Raw genomic sequence first — 19,838 nt, forward strand, 5'->3', positions numbered from 1 at the left:
CGACTTTTGGAATCCTGCTCCCCAAAACTGCATTTTTCAAGTGAATACATTATTTTTAAAAACTATATGTAAAGCTCCACTACAAAAGAACCTGTATTTGTAGCACACGCTGTAGTAGCACAGAACAAATGAATGGATAAGCAGGGATGGATTCAAAGCTCTGCTAAAGACTAGTTGTATCATCTTCAGCCAGTCAGTCACATGTAGGAGGATTTTGAAGGATATGTCAGGCAATTAACACTGGATTTCCATTAGTGGTTTCCATCCTTCCTCCTTTGGCATGGGGGGGGATGGTACCAGACTACTACTTGAGAAAAATCCATCTTCTCTGGTTTCCCAGATCCACGGCAAAGCTCTGGCCTCCTTGCTCTAGGGTGCCATGTGCCAAAAGCAGCTGGCAGGAGGATCAGAGATTAATTTGAGCAGGCGGCTGTGCCTGGCACTTCAGATCGCATAGTGAACACAGGACCTCACTGCTGCCCTAACATGCAAGTTAAAGGCATGTCTTGGGGGGGAGCACAGGATAGAAATAACACAGCAAGTCTCATATTTTTTGTGTATATATGTATGAGAATTTTCAGAGAAAGATACACACGCACACTTGAAAAAAAACAAGCACAACAATACTAAATGAAATCCTACTATTTCTGGCTAGCACAGCTGATATTTAAATCTGATTTCTACTTTCTTCTTTGACTTTTCTAGCCTGATTCTCACTTACATTTTTTGTTCAGGGATGTCCTCCAACAGCATGCAAAGAAAATCCTGGAAAACGAACAAAGCACCACAGTTAGTATGTTTATGAACACATAACTCTGTGTCTGCATTGCTAGTGAGCAATGGATTTTTAAAGACTGCAGATAACACAATGATAAGAAAGAAGTTTATATATCCACTATAGTGATATACTGCTCAGTTATTTATACAACATACGTTATGTTTGTCAGTTTTCCAACCCACTCAAGCAAAAAGTGTCAATATTGAAAGAAAATGGGCTTGAAAAGCCTGCTGACTATTTTAACACAATCCCACATTCCCACTTTTATTTAATCTATAATACACACAAACTATATTTAAAACTGTTAAAGGCTGCAGATTCACATACTCAAAGGCTAAGAAACACCAGAATTAAGGGTGTTTACACTCTCTCCACTGTGCTTATGTTATCATGCTGTCTTTAATTATATAACCACATAAGGTTTTTTTTTATCTTAATGCACATACCTGATTGGTAGATCACACCTACTCCTCATTCCGTGACAAAATTCACAATGTTGCTGCCAACCACACCAACTAAGGAGTAAATTCTTCAAAGAAAAGGTAGCTAGAATGTCTTTCATGGATTTACAAAGAAGGTGCAATGTCAATGGAACAGCATTACTATCATCCTAAAGCCCTCTTTAGAAAGTTACACCTGACATCACTCAAAGGTTCTCTGGCACCCCACACTATACATGACCTACTTTTAATGACAATAATCACTTTGACACAATGCACTCCTCTGAACAATCTCATAAGAAGAGGATTTATTAATATGAATTATTCATTTATACACTGTTTCATAAAGCAATACATCCACTTTATTAATACCAATCTTTGTGGAGACAAGTTTCACAGGCTAATGATGTTCCTCACTGCAATATATGAGTGCAGGCTGATTTCTGTTTGCAAGTACTTGCTCTCTAACGTCTTGAAGAATGTTTTCTAAAAGGCAGAAAACTTTTATTTAGGGACTTTGCCATGGCATTCAACAAAAGATGCTGTTTCTCTGTCTGATTATGGCATTGTTAGGGAATCAAAGAAAGAGTGATTGCACAATTGAAATGACTGGTAACATGGTTAAGCCTTCCTCCTTTAGATTACAAGTGAGATTCAGGCTATGTTGCAGTGGCTGCAAAATTTGCTTATGACAAAAGGTAACTTACACAGCGCTGGGCTCAGCGTTGCTGTGGCAAGAATACCATCATTAACTGTGCCAGGAGTCGTTCTGTCCTAACTACAGTGTATTGCTGATATGATGATAAAGTGTGAAATCCCCTTATGTCATACTACTACTTGCTGTTCTGTACCATTATTCTGTATGTAAACAGAGAACTACTGTCTCCTTCCACTTGTGGAAGCTTTGCTGGAGGTACAGAGTAAGCTTACAAGGAAATAAAGAATTGAAAAGATCATCATTAGAGTTGTTTCAAAAGTGTGTGAAAAGTAATAATGAAGTGGTCATCCTTGACACTATTTGCACCATCTCTGTATACATTAATGCAGCTAGATTCCCTGATTGGATTGCATCAACTTTTTATAATCAATCCCATAGTACACTTGAAGATACCTCTGGTATTAGAAGTGTTTTTATATTCTGTATATTATACTATGAAATTAAACATCTCCTTTGTGATTAAAGCTGTCTTCATTTTTCCAAATATCTATTAATGCGGTAACCATCATTCTACACACTTTCTTAAAATTAGGATTAATCTATTCTATCTTATTTTAATTGCTTCTATTTTGATGCTCCAAAACAGAGTAGGAAAACAAATTACCACTTACCTCATATTTGCATGGCTTTTAACATTTGCCTATTATCAAGTCTGCATGACACATCCCATTACAGGTCTGACTTTTCAGTTGCTTATAATTTTGCCAAACTCGAACCATCTGGAGTGAAATTTTATCCTCAGGCTATATTTTTCTTCCTCCCCAGATGAAATCGTTCAGAAGTGTCCAAGAGAAAAGTTAGGGAATAATGTGGGTTTTTTTAAGCTTTGATGCTATTTCTTTAAGAGGTTCTAGTGACCTTACACTTTGAAGCAAAGACTTGTGGATGACCAGGGTAATAATTATAAGTAAATGCTGAGTCAGATCATAAACCAAATTGGTTTGGTTTTTGTCTTTGTTGCAAGTAATTCAATGAAGCCAGAAAGAAAATATGAGTTAGAGATCACATGTCACCACAGTGCTGCATTATTAACAAACTGGCTTATATTCATATGATTAAATAATCTAATTTCCCTACATTCTCCTGTTGTTCTTCCCTGGCTGGAAACCCAGAGGCTAGAAAACAACTTTTCCCTATATAAAGAAACTGTTATTCTGCAGTTTGTGGAATTTTATTGACATTTGGCCAAACTGAAAAAGCCTTTGAAAAATGAGTTCACACACGTTTGCTAAGGATTTGCTAGACCCTCATAATTAAATTCCCTAAAGACTCTTGTCTGCTCTCACCATAGTCCAGACTGAAGCCAACAATTTTAATCACAACTGCAACTTCGGGCTGCTGCTGAGCAGATCAAATCTGGATACAGACTGTGAATTGCGATCAAGGAGTAGTTTTCTTTGCACTGTTAATGCATGTAGCACGTCTGAGTCAAGGGCAAAGAAGAGTGGGGACCCAATGACTGATAAGTAGGTTGAGAGAAGTAATTTTGAGAACCCTAGAAATGAAGGCTAATTGAAGCAGTAACTAGACAGATCTGGGTTTAGACCTTTTATTTCATGACTAAAGATGCTATATTATTAGTCCAATTCTTGTCTTGAGCAATGACCAGCATGTTTCTACTCTTGAACTGTTTTGGAGCACCAGACAGGTACCTCTCTCTGATCATATTTGTTGATATTAAATAAAGAACACTGACTATTAAAAGACAAATTATATCCTCTTTATGAAAAACTCAAATCTAAATATTTCAAGTACTCTACGACCAACAGATACTTTCAGTCAAATTCTCTGAAATATAAATGGGGTGCATAAGAGCAATGGGGATTTCGTGACTAAAAGTGATACATGTAAAAGGACATTCAGCTGGTAAAAAATAAACTCCAAATACACTTACATCCAATTCCTTATGGAAATTACCCACTGAAAGTTAAACTATCCCTATCAATTATGCAGTTTGTAAATGACATAGCCAAATGGTAAATGTTACTTTGTCCCTTTTGGGTGGAAAAATAAATAATCAGCACCCTTCTTAGGATCCTGTTTATTTGGAATTCCCTTCCCATTCATCGTCCTGGCTTTTATTTAATAAAATCAGCAACATGTTGAAATCCTTCTCTTGGGGTTTTGGTAACAAGCCCAGAATGCCCCTCCAAAGACGACAACTTCCTACCAAGAGTAAGCAAGACTCCTCAAATATATGTTCTGTTATCAGGCAGCAATCATTAGCCAGACAGCTTGACAATTTAAGCCCCAGGTGACAGAGCCACTAACTAGCTCCAGTCAAAAGCAGAATTTGTTGCCCATTTACCCCGTGCCAATGAGCTGCATTCAGATCACTAACAATTCCCTAAAGAAAAATGACCAGCTATTGTGACAAACAAGAAAACATAGCACATATGAGGATCTTAGAAGGAGTTCTGGTAAATCTTCCTGTGGGTATTTAAGGTGATATCAGCCCCATGGATGGCCTTCCCCGGCATTTCTTTGACTGGGGTTATTGTCCCTGTGTAGCACAGTAGCAGAAGGTATCCCTGCCTGAGCTGCCCAAATTCACAGTCCAGTGCTTTCACACAAACCAATTTTAGTAAACTGTCCATACTAACAAGACTGAATTTGTCCTCTTAGGTACAGTGTCAATAACTAAGGGAAGCAAGTCTTCAATCACTCCAGCTGTATTAGCAAAAAGGTTTCTGTCAGAGCCCCAGGTCTTTCACAAAAACCATCTTCGTACATGTCAAAACACCTCAGAGCAGGTAAGTCCATTCAGAGACCAGATAAGTTGGAAAAAGTACGTTGGCTGTCACTTAATTCACTGAACAAAGCGTTGGCATTCCTCCTTACCTTATCGACAGGAAGGTTCAAACTAGACTCCAGGCAGGGAAGTGAAGGCATGCAGCTTGAACACACCTTCTCCTAACGCTTTGACACCAGAGCCTATGTTGCCTCAAACTCACTTGAAATGTTTTAATTTCTTCAGAAGTTACACAAATTCTCACTGTCCACTAAAAATACAAAATATACCACCACCTAAAAATTCGAATTAAACACAGATTCCTTCTATTTTACATGATAAACATGTAAGAACACACATACATACCTAAGAAAAAGATGAGGAATGTGATCTGTTACGTATCAATAGTTCTACATAGAGCCCTCAATCGTTCTTTGGACTTCTGTTTAAGACTATCCAGCAGAAAATCACGTAAGATGTGTTTGATTATTTAAATACATCTCACTAAATGAAACAAAAGCTGAAGCTGTGATTCAGCACTAATAAAACCCACACGCTTTGGGAGTGCTCCCTTGTCAGTTTGCTCTGGTTAGAATTATTTATCTTTTTTCCTATCAAATGATATTGCACAACAAGCTACCATGTAATTTTAAGCTTGAAAGATGCTAAATGGAAGCTAAGCAATTACAAAAACTTTAGGTCAGCAGAGGAGTGAGAGACTACTGTAACGGAAGTGGAAATGCAAAAAGACATTCCACAGCTGAAGACTGAGGCTCAAGACTTAGTAAGTTCAGCAGCTATGGGAAGGATTTGTGTACTCTATCAGAAAGGTCCAAGACATTTTCAGATATATGGGTCACTTCCCTGACAGAAGATGATTATATGTGTAAAACTTACTGCTTCTTTTAAGATCTTTATATGAGATAAATGATACCAAAAGATACTTGGTTTTTTTATACAACTATACTGTTGGACATTAAAATGTGTGACACATTAACTGACATTTTAATCACCCATCTGTATTATACATGATTATAATACACGATTATAAAACATCCGGGCTCCTCTGAGCTTCACTACTCTGCTTTCTTCTCCAGTTCCATTTCTAGCTCTACTTCATTCTGATCTCTCTGTCCTTTAAAATACACAGTTTATCTTATATAATTATGAAAAAAGTAGAAAAAACAAATAGAAAGTTTTCTCACCAAAAAAAAATCTTGCCTTATACCATGTTAATGACTTCTACTAACCTAGTCTTACTTATACTTCAAGCACAATATTTCACATGTTCCTTCTTTCAAGATACTTGTACTGAAATACAGATATGGCCTCAAGCTAGTCAGTGCTTATGAACAATGAACAGAGAACAAAATACCAAGCAGCTGCTTCATATGAGAGCAACACCTATTCTACGTATATGAGGCTTTAGAAAAAAAAATAATAAAAGGACTGTGATCATGCAGTAATTAAAGGTTGTCTCATAACACATACATATAAGGAAAGTGAATGAAGGCTGCATGGTGCACAGCTAACAAAAAAGTAGGAATATGTTCATTTATGCAATAATTGGAACAGTTTAACTCAATCTGAGTAAAACTGACCCATCTATTTTTGTTTTCCAAGCACATGAGAGTGTAGAAAGCAAAGACCCCTGTCCTAGAGGCTGCTGTGGATGGGACAGTGCCAGAGTCCACACCATGCCCCACGGATGTCAACAGCTGTTCGCTCAAGCTCACAGGTCCGTAACCATAGAACAGCTGGGGCCAAACTGCAGAGACAAATTTTTAGTTAAACTTTTATCTAAAAAAAAGATTCTAGAGGTTGAAACATCAAATTACATGCACACTGCATGCTTAGACTTCCAATTCCAGTTACAAGAGTTCTACAAGCTAATAGACAGTTGAATGGCGATGTGTGTGTGCAGAAACCAATTTTAGAAAATGATTATAATGGTATGTGCCCATGCAAATCGGTGTGCAGGAACATGTTGATATAGGTACATACAGAGTGGGCTTGGATCCATACATCTGCCTTTAAAACTTTTAAGAATAGCATAAATTATGATTTTTTTGAAGCACTGCCTCCTTGACTATCATTTTACTATAGCAAATTATAACTCTATTAGATGGATGAACACTACAGACCTTGGGTTATTATTATAGCAAACAGAACTACATGAAAATTAAAGTCTGCAAACAATTCTATTCCCAAGGTGTTCTTATTTCAATATCAAACTGAACAACAGCTTTAACTGTGTTAGGAATATCAGCAACTTGCACTCCTTTGTATTTATTTATAGTCAGTAACACTCCATTGATTATTTAAAAAGTTCATTCAAAGCAGTTAGTAAGTGAATTCTCTTACAGAAAGAAAAATGGAAGATTTTTTTTTAATCCTTCTCAAAGATTCCAGACTTGCTTTACTCGTCTGTTGCTAACTCAACTAAAATAAACAAAAACTACTATTAAAAACATACTGAGCATGCAATCAAAATGAAGGAAAAAGGCAAACTGATTAATGTCTCACATCTGAAGTCATTTCCTTGCACCTGCAGCTCCCATCTAGGAAAAATACTACAAACACCACCGAAAACAAGACTAGTATTCAGAACATGGGCAATTATTTTCACTGTTTTTACTTTCCCTCATCCCCACAATTCCTAAAGCTGGGAACTTTTACAATTATTTTGGACAAGGTGAAAGCACACCACTATGATATTTAAACTTACCATTTGCACTTCTATTTATTTTAAATCTTTTAGTCATTTAAACACTGACAGCATGCTTGTTCAAGAAAGAACTTGAATAATAAAACTTTGTACTAACTTGACTTCATTGCTTCTGCATTTGCAATTCCTGCTATGATTGCTTATCTACCTATACCAGACACCAACATAAATACAATCTTTAAGATTTCTTACAAAGAAAGTAAATGCATTTACAATTGGATATAGCCCTATCCCCTTTGCATTTTTAACATAGTGACCAAACAACAGGATGATGTTAAAATTCTCTTCCCAGCAGCTTCAATGGGAGCTGGATTTAGGCTGCTGTGAAACAACGTAAAAGCACAAAAAGCACACAATAAAAGTTATATAGTACACAGCCCTTTCTCCACCAAATCAAGTATCTTCAAATGAAGGAAAGTTGTTTTTTTTTACCCACATTAAGCACATAGCTATCGACATACTGCACATATTCAAATAAAAAGTAGCCTAAGAAACCTGAAATAAAAGCATCACTTACTCTTGCTTGAATAATTAAAAACACTGAACAATTTTTTATCCAATAACCAAAATGGTTGTTTCTGGGTGCAGAAACAACATATAGTATTTCATCTTATGAGAGTGGAGCTAAATAAGCTACAAATTGATATTTCATAGCAGAGTGCTGGACAAAGGGAGAAGTCTCTAGTCGATGGGTAGTTCAATTGCAATGCAATCTAGCTATGATGACTAATAGTATAATGTGCTAAGACATTTTGCAGCATTTAAACAGTCTACTGACACAACTCATCTCACATCAACCAGGAGCAACAAGCTAACTTTTTCTCACCAAAGTGCGAGCACCTTTCTTACCACCAGATTAAAACACTGGGCTGCTTCTTGTTTTTAGCAGTTTCATGATTTCTGTAATTTTCAGAAAGTTTCCAGCTGTGTAATAGTGAAGCATCATATTTATGATTTTGGACACCATAATGTAGACAAGGCTCATATAGTCACTGGCATTTTCCACGCTATGCCAAACATAACTGCTCAGGGTCTCAGTAACATGGTACAGGAAACAGCTGCAGCAGTGGAAACATTAACTCCCTTAACACCCAAAGTGTTCCTCCACAGGGCAGAGCTGCTGCAGCAGAGCTACTATGCCTAACTTCTGGGTGACTTGACATACGAAAGAATCCACAGGTCTGTGAGCTATTTGTAAGATACATGGGCATACATCTCACCCCATAAAAGTGAAATTCAAAATAGTAAGCAAATGAGCAAAGAATCACTGTGGCTGGAAGAAACAAGAAAGTGTTAGACCCCATTCCTTCAAAGTCAGAGGCCCTTACTGTGTGTTGCAAGGAGACATTTATCACCATCCTGAATCCCCTCAAAGATTTCAACCATAACTCCAGAAAAGACAGACTTCAGCAAAGAAACTAGTTTCAGAAATTCACTCATACCCCTTCTCCTCTCTCTTCCCCTGCCCCGCACTCTAATCACACTGCCTTTCTAGCGATGCCAAATATTTGTCATGTTGTGCCTTTTGTTCCAGGCCTGTTTTTAACTGTGATGAGTTCAGTGACCTGGTTCACAGACACCCCGATGAATGGCTGTTTTCACAGCATTACCGAAGCAACAAGCTGCAGTGCCATGGTGCAAGCTGGATTCATCACCAATGACAGGATTTGCCAGAACTTCGGGTTCAGAGAGCTATGTCATTCCCTTCTCAAAACAAAACACTGGAGAACAAGACAGTCTCCCTTTTAATGGTACAGCCAGTGGTTACAGGACTTTGAAAAAGACCTAGGGGGAGGTAAATTTCTATTTATAACCCCAGTTGGGTTCTCTACGTAACAGATGGTACAATATACTGTGGTGTGACTTGCTCAGTCTTTCCTTTTGAAGCTGTTCTATTTTGCATGGCATAATTATACACCATTTATGCCAGGAAGAGAACAAGCTAAGTCTGTACTTCGAGTGATTAATATATGCAGTTGGACTTAGGGAGGGCAGATTCCGATTCCTAATGCAACGTTATTTTTTACAACCAAGCCTTCACCAATCCAGGAAGAAATCCTGTTCTATGAGAACAACTGCTGTTCAGAGTGGGCTGCCACTGCATGGTATCACTGTCAGAGAAAGTCTACTGAAAGAAAGAAGCAGCACATCTTAAACACCCCTTGTAGATTAATATTTCAGTAAGAGAGTGCTTTAGAAAGCATGGGAGTATGGACCATGATGAGGAAACCTATACAGAGGCTGTGACAAGACTGTAATACAGGTGGGTGCAATGTTACAGAGTGATGGGGACATCACTCTCTGACTTGGTGAGAAAGAGACCATCCTCATAAGAAAGACTGTGAAATTATAAGCATTGAATGAAGCAGCATGGAGAGAGGAAGGAAATAAAGTCAGAAATACAATGTGCATGCACTGTTACAATTTATAGAAGTTTTCAGGTACATTCCTACTCTGTGTTTCTTCTCTGTCAGAAACAGAGAGGTATCAGGGAAAAGACTGACTGATCACAACCAAAGCCCATGAGCTAAAAGACTACAGGAGACAATTCCAGTACGGTAAATGACCCTATCTTTGAGAACATCAGCACCTATGAACTTTGACATTTCAAAGCATCAAGGTTTTTTAAAAAAAAAAAAAAAAAAAAAAAAAAAAATCACCCACTGTTTACATTATCGGATACTATCAGGGTGTCCAATTTATGTATTGCTCTGAAAAAAAATGTTCTGCCCTCTAGCAGGTAGGAATTCCACCAATATTGCCAAGTTACAACTGCCTCTCTCTTTTCACCACAACCAGAAGTGGTGATTTAGATAGTCAAACCAAAAGTTTAGGTCATTTGTTTTTTCAGAAAGTGAGGAACAACCCCAAGCACAGTACCTGAGAAAGGACAAGCTGCCCATGGAACTTATGGACAAATTTTCGTAAAGATGCAAGGTATGAAGCCTCTCCTATTGACCTTGCCAGAGACCGCAAAAGGAAATAACCCTGCAAGAAATTAAGCCAGAAACAAACAAGTTGCTATGAATTTGATGATGTCTAGAAGAAAGAAGTCTTTATCATATTAGTAAAGCAATTTCAGTAAAAATCAGCTGACAATACTCACCTTCAAATAGTGAACCTGCATGAAGACTTTTTCTGCTTTAAGACCATGTTTGACAACAGATGCTCCAGACTCACTCGATTCTCCTGTGCTCTCCTTTTTGGGCCTAAAATGGTAACACACTGATTAAGTCTTGGATAAGTAAGTAAAGAAATAACTCATACATTACACATTCTCATAGTTGAAAGCATTGTGAATGGCATAGTAACTTCAGCCACCCGTGACTAGTTCAGTCTTTTTCTTTACCTTGAGTAAATAACTTGGCTTAGACAGACAAACAAATGAATTTCATACTTTTAAGGCAATTTTGTACATAGCTGACCAGACAGCTGGGGTACAAATGAAATCCATCGCTAAGTTGGTGTACTCTTTTCACTGCCAGCATGACACCACATTGCATGCCATTCTACAGTGCAGACACATTATGAACAAAGAGAAACAAACCAAAAAAGACATTTTAAGGGGAAGGGGAAGGGGAAGAAAGGACATTGAAGTCATTATGTTCAACTAGAGATTTCTTTTCTTATACCTGAACATTGGCTTAACAGCTTATATGACTGTACTTGCAAGAATAACCTCTTTCATCTGCATGCAATACACTGCAGAAGAAATAATGTTCTGTTTTTGATCTTGCCCTTTGGGGCTGGAAGAAACGTAGTTGAAGTTTTAAAAGAGGAAGCCTTTCACACACACATAGATTTGGGGTTTACACACAACAATGTCTAGAACAAACCTACTTCTTCACTGCCTGATTTTAAAATGTAATATAGCATCTGGTATGCCACAAATCTACAGCAGTAAAGTGTGGAGGACTTTTAGACTCTTATGAGCACAGAGTGAAACTAAAGAGAAGCTATGCAAACATTTTTTCTTCATTTGTAAGCAGTGCTTTCACAGGCATAGTACTGAAGAGCCCTCTAGCTTTTTTTATTCCAGCCAGAAAACATGCCAGCTAACCGTGGTCTGAGAACAGATGTCTGTCTTAGGAGCCTAACCCTGTGACTGAAACAACCTCTCCAAATCCAATGTGTGGATTTTGAAATGGCCAGTCTTGGAAACCAAACATCTTCCCCCCCACTGCTACAGAATAGGGGCAACACAGGCCACAGCAGTGCAGAATTCTTCAAACCACATCACTTATACACTTCTCATGAGCTAATCCCTTTGATCGAATTTCTTTCATATCTATGTCTGCTTTGAGGAAAACATTCTTCCTTTTTTGTATCTGTGTAACGGTTTCTTATTAGAGTTTTGTCGAGAGTGCTAAGCTGTTTTTTTTCCACCCTTTAGGTACTATATTTAGGACCTGTGCACATGAAATCCACTTCACACAGTACAATATTGATAAAATATAACTGTTCAAAATAAAACAGAAAAAAAATGCAGATTCAATTTTACACTGTTCCTAACACAGTCCTTTACCATGCTATAGTTCATACTTTCTTTCAAGATCTTCCTTCAACATTGAAAGGAGGAGATCAGTAACTGATTTCTTCCTATGGTAGCTCCAGTTGTAGCTGTACAAGACAATATAATCATTGCAGACCCACTGTAGGAGAGCAGAGGTACACCTATTTCCATTCTGGATCAGCCTCCTGGAAGGAAGGCCTGCTGGCATTCTATACACGACTTTTCATTGTTCTCTGCATATATAAAAAGCCAAAACTGCTTCATTTGTATCATAATAAATAGTCCAGTCTACAGACTTTGAAAAATTGAGTTTGAGCACAGGCTATAGGATCCACACTAAACTGAAATACCTCCCATAATCACAATTATTCTAAATTAGGCAACCATACTTCCTTTCTTCCTCCTCCAACTTTGTGCCTGTGTAGATCCCAGTAGGTGACTGGAAAGCAGTATCCCATCTGCATGATGGTACTGAAGAATTTTCGTCTGCAAAGGATGTATATATACCCCTGATAATGTCTGCATAAGAGTGTAAATATTCAGAAAGTTACCCTGTTCTCTGCTGTCAGCACTTCAGCACACTATTTTAAAGCAATGCCTAGTATATTTACAACATATTGAAGGTACAGAGACTGAAACTTTGTTACACTGACCTACAAAACCTGGCATCTAACCTAGTAGATGAAGCCAGGCATAATGCTGATTCAAGGTATTCAGGCTGCTACCTGGCACATTTTAGACACTGGCACATTTCTGAAGGAAACAAAAGATGCTGCTTTTTGTTTGCCGGGCAGAGAAGTACATTGTACAAAGTAAAAGTACAATTCACCAGGAAGTCCTTGGTAATTAAATGCTCTGATGCGCTAGGTAGTCGTGCAAACCTATGCAGAGACTATGAGAGACCATCTGAAAGGCACGTTTCCTATCAGTGTGATAAAATAAAACTCTTCAAACACCTACAGAGCAGTCAGAGAGCATTGCTTCAGAAGGGAAATGGACTTGACTCAAGTGGAACTCAGAGACAAATTTAGAGTTAGATATCAACACTGGTTTGTCTTAATGAAGAATCACAAGCTGAAGTTCAGTCATAAGGGACAGGACATGAAACAATCTCAACACCAGCTTTATTCCACAGAACGAAATGGACTTCTCTAGTCTTCTTAGCTTTCATAATATGAGAGACTGGATGAGAGTGCTGGTGTTGGTGCTTGCCAGCAGAATGAGTGCCAGGACATATTTCACAGGTGCTTTTATCGCTGCAGGTTTGCTTCAAACTCTGTGAGAAAATACTCAGGATTCTGTCTGAAGTCTTATCCTGGATGAGCACTACAGTGCCACAAATTCCTTCTTCCATACGAAGATTTGCTGGTGCTGCCCTTCAGAGCTGCTGCCTGCTGAAAAGACATTTATCTATTTCTTTCACACCTGACTTCTTTTTTCACAGGTAGCTTATGAGATGCTACTATAACATAATACCAAATATCCATAAGAAGAAGAAACATCATGCTGATGATCAGTTTGCTGAGTGGCTTTCACCTAGTCTGAACAGGTATTCATTTGCTGGGTCAAAAGTTAATAGGATCAGCTGACAAGTTTTGGGCAGGGTTTTCCTGCTGTCAGGACAAAGCACAGAAAATCATATGATCCAGCAGAGATCCAGCAGGGAACAAAAAAGTAATTGAAGAATACGCTTATGCTTAGGAAGGGTGGGTTGGCTGACTTTTTTCTTCCTGACATAATTGGCAAGAAGTAACAAACAGTTATCATTTACTTTGAATATCCTTGTATAAAAACACAAGCTTGAACCAGCACAAGCCTCAGTACAGCCTCAAAACCCAGCGCAATCCCAAGACTGAAATTTTCTTTTATATACCAACTCTGGAAAGCACATGGACATACCTTCAGAAGGAAGAAGAAAAGAAAAAAACCAAAACAGTACACATGCAAAGAGACAACCTATTCAAGTCCATGCCACAAAAATAGTAAAGAATATTTATGTCTGACTGAAACCTGTGGAAAGTCCTTAAATGCAACCACAAGAAACTGGAGACATCAGACAGGAAGAAATTGCCAGAATCCCAAGCTGGCATCATGTTCGTCTCCTGAAGTGTATATTAGAGGCATATTTTTCAAATGAGAAACGATTTGTCATTCTTCTGTATTAGCATTGAGAATACCACTGTGCAAAATGTGGTAGTAAGCAGCATGCTTATTACAGAGACTTATGTCTACTAACTGTGGAAGTCAATAGAAGGCTTAAGTTTCAATTTCAAGATAAATCAATCCTTCCCGAGTTTCAAACTACAAAGGATATTTTGGCCCTTAGAAAAATGATTTTAGAAATTTGCACCACATACACCTTTTTTTAGAAGTAACAACTACATAATTAACACAAGACAACAAATGTGATTTCATAATGTTGAAAATGGAAAACATACATCCAGATAAGCCCCATATCATAAGAACCAATGTTCCTAAAAATATTTTATTTTAAAACAAACAAACAAAAACCCCAGCATCTGTCAATCAGCAGTTGTGTTGGCAGCAGCTGTATGACAGCTAGTGATAAAGCTTGCTTTTGTATTTACACCTATCATCAAATTGCACACTTGCAAATGTATAACTTCACTGACTGCTTACATGTAGGACACACAATTCATCATAAGCATGAAGTAAAACAGACCAATGAAAGACTACAGTTACGCAGTTGGTGACATGTTTTCAATGACATGAGGCCATAGAGAGGAATTTCTGTGTTGGTGAACAGTCTCCAGTGCCCAAATATAAAAGGCTTTTAGGTCCTACTGGGAAAGCACAAAAAGAAGGGAAGACCTTAAAATGAATGAGATGGCAACAATTTAAAAGTTGATTATATAGAAGATCAATTTGTTCTTCACTTCCACATGGTGAAAGACAAGAAGAAATCTACATTGTTTGAAATAAACAATATTTCAACTGTGCATTAGGAAGCAATTTTTAACTTTTAACACTAAAACAGCTTAGCTAGGTACTGTGGAAACTCTTTTATTGGAGGTTTCTAAGAACATGTTTGTAAAAACCTGCTTAAGATGGTCTGTGTATGCTGCCTATATTTCAGGCTAGGAGAACGGTCTACGTAATCTCTTGAAATCTGTCCCTGTACTTCTGTGATTCGTTCAGAGTAGGGCTAATTTGAGCTAGGATTAGTAAACTTGTTTTTCTTGGTCAAAGACTGTGGGGAGACAAGCAGTGGAGATGTCAGGCAGCCACTCAAGATAAAAGACTATGGCAAATTCCCAAGACACCAATCAGAACAGCCCAGATTATTAATTGTTAGCAAAGCAAGAATCTTTTTTTGATCTAATGTCTTTAGCTATGTAAGAAGAAGCCTCGAGCTCAGCATCTGGTACCTAAAGACTGAAATCTTGTTTAAATATCATTATTAGTCATTTCTACAGAGCAAGTAGATTTATATAGTTCATTATGCTTTTTCCTTTGTTTTTTAAAACTTCATTCAGCTTGGCAGTTAGATGCCATACTCCTGTATGTGCTTGTCTTCAGCCACAGAAAATGAATCTGTTACGGCTTCAAACAGTGAACTTTGTTCAGGAAATGGCCTTTTTTTTTCCCCTGAATAGAGGCTCTTGTGAACTGCTTAGAGACATTTTATATCAAACTAAATCCCATGTTTTTTCAAAGCTTTCTATAACAAAGAGAAAACCAATTGCATTATACAGAAGATGAATAACCTAGTCAATTTAATTTGACTTTTTTCTTCAGAAGGAAATAAGGAAATGCAATGGATTTAATCAGATGATTTGGATGTATATCCTTTGAAGGGAGAAAATGGTGGAAAACAGGAGAGAGAGAACATGCAAAAGCAAAGACTACACTGTCATATTGTTACCTTAAAACTTGCAGCTCTTCTTCAGAGTTCTGCACCTCATCTCGGAGTCGGCGCCAGCGAAGTAAAGCTTTCAATTCCTGGTGCCCTTTTACTTCATCATGTGACAGCTGCTTAGTATACAAAACCCACAGATCACTGATTGCTGTTTCCTAACAGACAATAATAATTTTCAGAAAGAGAAATTCCTTTTGTTTCTCTTTAATGTGCAGAAGATGCAGGAAACAGTACCAATATCCATGATAAACAGAAAACCAAACCAAAAAATAACAGTTGCTGCTATGGGAGTTAATAGCAGCACTAAGGAAAACAGAAGCATCACTGTGCACATCAAATCAATAGTTGGTTAAATAGTTCTGCCTGAGGAGAGAGATGGGCATGTTGTTTTCCCTTTAGTGACTGGCAATGAGTGAACTAAATGTACAGTACAGATACCTGGCATAGCAGTTTTGGTTGCATCTTTACTCTTCCCAGCTTGAAAGTGAAGAGCTGCTTTGTGTCCTGACTTCACTCCTCTTTCCTACTACTTCTGCCACACTTGTGAAAGCTCCCTCTTGTATTTTCCCCCATTTATGTAATATTAACAGAGGTGCATGCTTATGAAATAAATGCCAGGTTGTTTGCTTACAAATAACTACTAATTTATGCTTCGCTATTATAAGAAAAAATGGGAGATGGAGAAAGCAAAAGTAGCTAATATTATCCTGCATTACACCAATATTTCAGTCACAACTGAAATTATTGTCAGGCACTATGGAATATACTTATAATCCTACAATTGCACAGCACCAAAACTACTCAATAATTCTAAAAAGAAAAAAAAAAAAAGCAATTTTCTGACCTTATAAATCAACAAGAGCACTAATCACTCTGCTTTGTTCCTTACTCCTTTCCATTCAGCTGCATGGAAGGGTGTCTACTACAATGAAAATGCTTTCAAGTGACTCACAAAAGCATAGAATTAATGTGAACAGCTCACAGCAGAGGAATGACGCTCAATGTAAGGACAGAAATGAGTTTTAGGATGAGAAGGGAAAAGCAAAGTGTTTGGACAGCCTTCCTCTCTTTCTTGTTCCAGAAACATGGTAAGTGACAAGGAATTCTGTTTTGTTCGGTGCTATAAATATGCCTGACACTTAATAAAATGGAGGCTCAGAGGAGTGTATGGTATCAGTTCCCAGTTCCACCTGCTCTTCCACTGATGGAGCTCTGCAGACTTAAGGGGTAGAACCAGGGCCTGACACAAGCATAGTAAGAAATGACTAACACACAAAATGCTTCTAGTAGCAGAGGTACAACGAAAGTAAGAATTGGATCAGAAAACCACTTCACTAGCTGACATGCAATTTATGAGCTTTTCATTTTAAGGCAGACAATGATTTCTAAGCCTCTGAAATGAGGGTAACTCTTGCTGGGCAGTATAAGAGAAAAAAAGTGTAAGTGCTGGTGCCCTATTTCATCAGCTTCCATTTTGTTTTGAGGTACGCTTCTTGGCTATCCACTGGACAAAACCAGACCATTTTCATTAGGTACCTGGAATATTACAATATTCAGTAAGACTCTGCTGATTGCTACAGTTTCAGGAACACAATACAAGTGGAAAGAACGCAGAGCAACTGTTTGATACCTGAATTTTAATAATTGAGTAGTACATTTGTGGGAAGGTAAACATTGACAAACAAATGTTTCCATTCTCATTTGCACTGACCTCTACCTCCGTAAAGATTAGCATTCATTGTGGATCAGGAAGGATTTTATTTTTTTTTTTTTAAATCAAGTTAGCACGTGAATTCCAATATTATTTTAAAAGACTCATCTTCATAACACAGGAGGTTTAATTTATATCTAACTTACAGCACGGTATATAATTTTGATTTCCACATAATTCAATTGAGAAGTGACGTATCATCACCTTACCTGTTGTGCTGTAGCCCAAAATATATCTTCTAAAAAAGTGGCAAACCCTTCACTTAACCACTCTTCAGTCCAATCACGAGCACCAATGGCGAGCCCAAACCAAGCATGAGCAATTTCATGGCACAGACGTGTTCCACAGAGATGGCTCCCTCCCGGTAGTACACTCTGTGACAGGAAGATGATGTGTGGGCTGCACAATAGGAATGAGTGACAAAATACATTATTGACCTTTTATAACATGCATTGCATGGCCATAATAATATATAGGCTTTATTAGCCTTGTCAGCCTCTTATTACTATATGCATGCTAGGTCATGACTGATAGTTTATAGCTCAGGTATTTTTAGGAATTAGGTTGTACTTTATTGTTGGTTGGCAGAGAATCAAATGAAAATTCTGTCAAGCAGTTGTTTTGTATTCAACTGTCAAACAGCTATTACCTGTAAGAAGTAACTTAAACCAAAGTTTTATATTTTTCAAATTACAAGACTGATTTATTTCAATAGGAGCATTTATATATAAGCCAGGATAATAAAAGATGAGCAGGTGTGAATATAGGCAGCAAGTATTTATCACTTAAATGATCAAAGCTGGAAATAAACAAAGCAGAAACATTTTATAAAGAAAACAAATCACTATCTAAAAGCAACACGAGCCATGTATAGTAAAGCACATGTGCTTGTTAAAACTTAAAACAAGCTAAAAAGATACCATCTGATGATAAGAGTTGATCATTTCTGCAAATGCAGAGGAAGGAGAACATCCTTTACCACAAGCACAGAAGTGAGAAGGAGACTCGATATTCACTAAATATCTGCTTTGCACAACAGGGGAGAACAACCCAATCTGTATCTACTCTGATTTGGACTCAAGTACTGTAAGAAAAAATTGGGGAAAAAACCTGTTATGAATTATTGCTCTGCTATTGAAAACACGTACACTGAATTGCAAGTTACTACAGTTCCCAACTCATGTTCTGCTGTAAGGCAATTTCTGCTATGTTTACAGACGTTACAGACGTTAACGTCTCAAAAGTTACATAATCTTTGAAATTAAGTTCATCTAGGAAAGAAAAGTAGCAGAACTAAGCCCTCTGACTAACATGCAAGGGATTAACGGGGCACCGTGCCACAGATGGGAGTAGCAAGGGCACAAACCAAGACCACCATCTGTAGAGTACTCCTGCACTAACCCTCGGCATCCATAATCTGCATTTCAACTGTTTTCTCAACTGCAGCCTGTTAGAAAGGAAATAAAGCACAATGGTAATACCTTCAAGACCACAGGTCTTTAAGTCTAGCCTTCCGAGCATGGGAGGGGAGCGCATGGCCTTAAGACATTTCCAAGAGTCAAATATTATTCGTCAGCATTCCAAAGAGCTTCCCACCCGCCCTACCCTTCCGTTGGAAATGTTAAAACGCCCACAGTTTTCTTGCAACCAGTTGAACGTCTGGAACTGCAGAGACCATAAAATATGACACACACTTAAATAGAAAAACATACTCAATAACCATCTCCTTATAAAAAAAAAGAAGTCATCCAGCAAAGCAAGTTAATACATTTCAATCAGTTGGCATTGTAAGAAACAATGTAAGAAATTAAAGCACTAATAGATGAATCAAGTCACAGACAACAAAGCAAGAAAAAACAGCAGCTCTCCAAATCTTGCCAAAAGCAATTCTGATTAAGAGAAGTGAGGGAGGGAGAGATGGGGGGAAAAGTGGGAGCACAGAAGCTGCAGAACATGATGAATCTTTGTCGTGGTTTAACCCCAGCCAGCAGCCAAGCACCACACAGCCGCTCCCTCACTCCCCCCAACTCCCAGTGGGATGGGGAAGAGAATCGGGAAAGAAGGTAAAACTCGTGGGTTGAGATAAGAACGGTTTAATAACTAAGGTAAAATATAATACTAACAATAACAATAATGAAGTATAATAATAATAATAGTAATGAAAAGGAATATAACAGAAAAAAAAAGGGGGGGGGAAGAGAAGAACCCCAGTGATGCACAATGCAATTGCTTACCACCCGTTGATCAATGCCTGAGCAGCGATCCGCGCCTCCCGGCCAACTCCCCCCCTTTATATACTGGGCATGATGCTCTATGGTATGGAATACCCCTTTGGCTAG

At 38.0% G+C, this 19,838-nt stretch overlaps 1 protein-coding gene across 1 annotated transcript in view; it reads right to left on the reverse strand.

The window, feature by feature from the left end:
- The window catches only part of AOPEP (aminopeptidase O (putative)), a 190,053-nt gene that overhangs the window by 101,694 nt on the left and 68,521 nt on the right, over positions 1 to 19,838 (reverse strand). Inside the window, exons 6-10 of the mRNA XM_050913244.1 lie at positions 17,709 to 17,898; positions 15,795 to 15,901; positions 10,502 to 10,604; positions 10,276 to 10,383; positions 722 to 765 (exon numbers count right to left, since the gene is read on the reverse strand). Of these exons, the coding sequence (XP_050769201.1) occupies positions 722 to 765; positions 10,276 to 10,383; positions 10,502 to 10,604; positions 15,795 to 15,901; positions 17,709 to 17,898 (552 nt within the window). The remainder of the gene's footprint in view (positions 1 to 721; positions 766 to 10,275; positions 10,384 to 10,501; positions 10,605 to 15,794; positions 15,902 to 17,708; positions 17,899 to 19,838) is intronic.

The sequence above is a fragment of the Gymnogyps californianus genome, chromosome Z (assembly GCF_018139145.2).
Source record: "Gymnogyps californianus isolate 813 chromosome Z, ASM1813914v2, whole genome shotgun sequence".
NCBI lineage: Eukaryota > Metazoa > Chordata > Aves > Accipitriformes > Cathartidae > Gymnogyps > Gymnogyps californianus.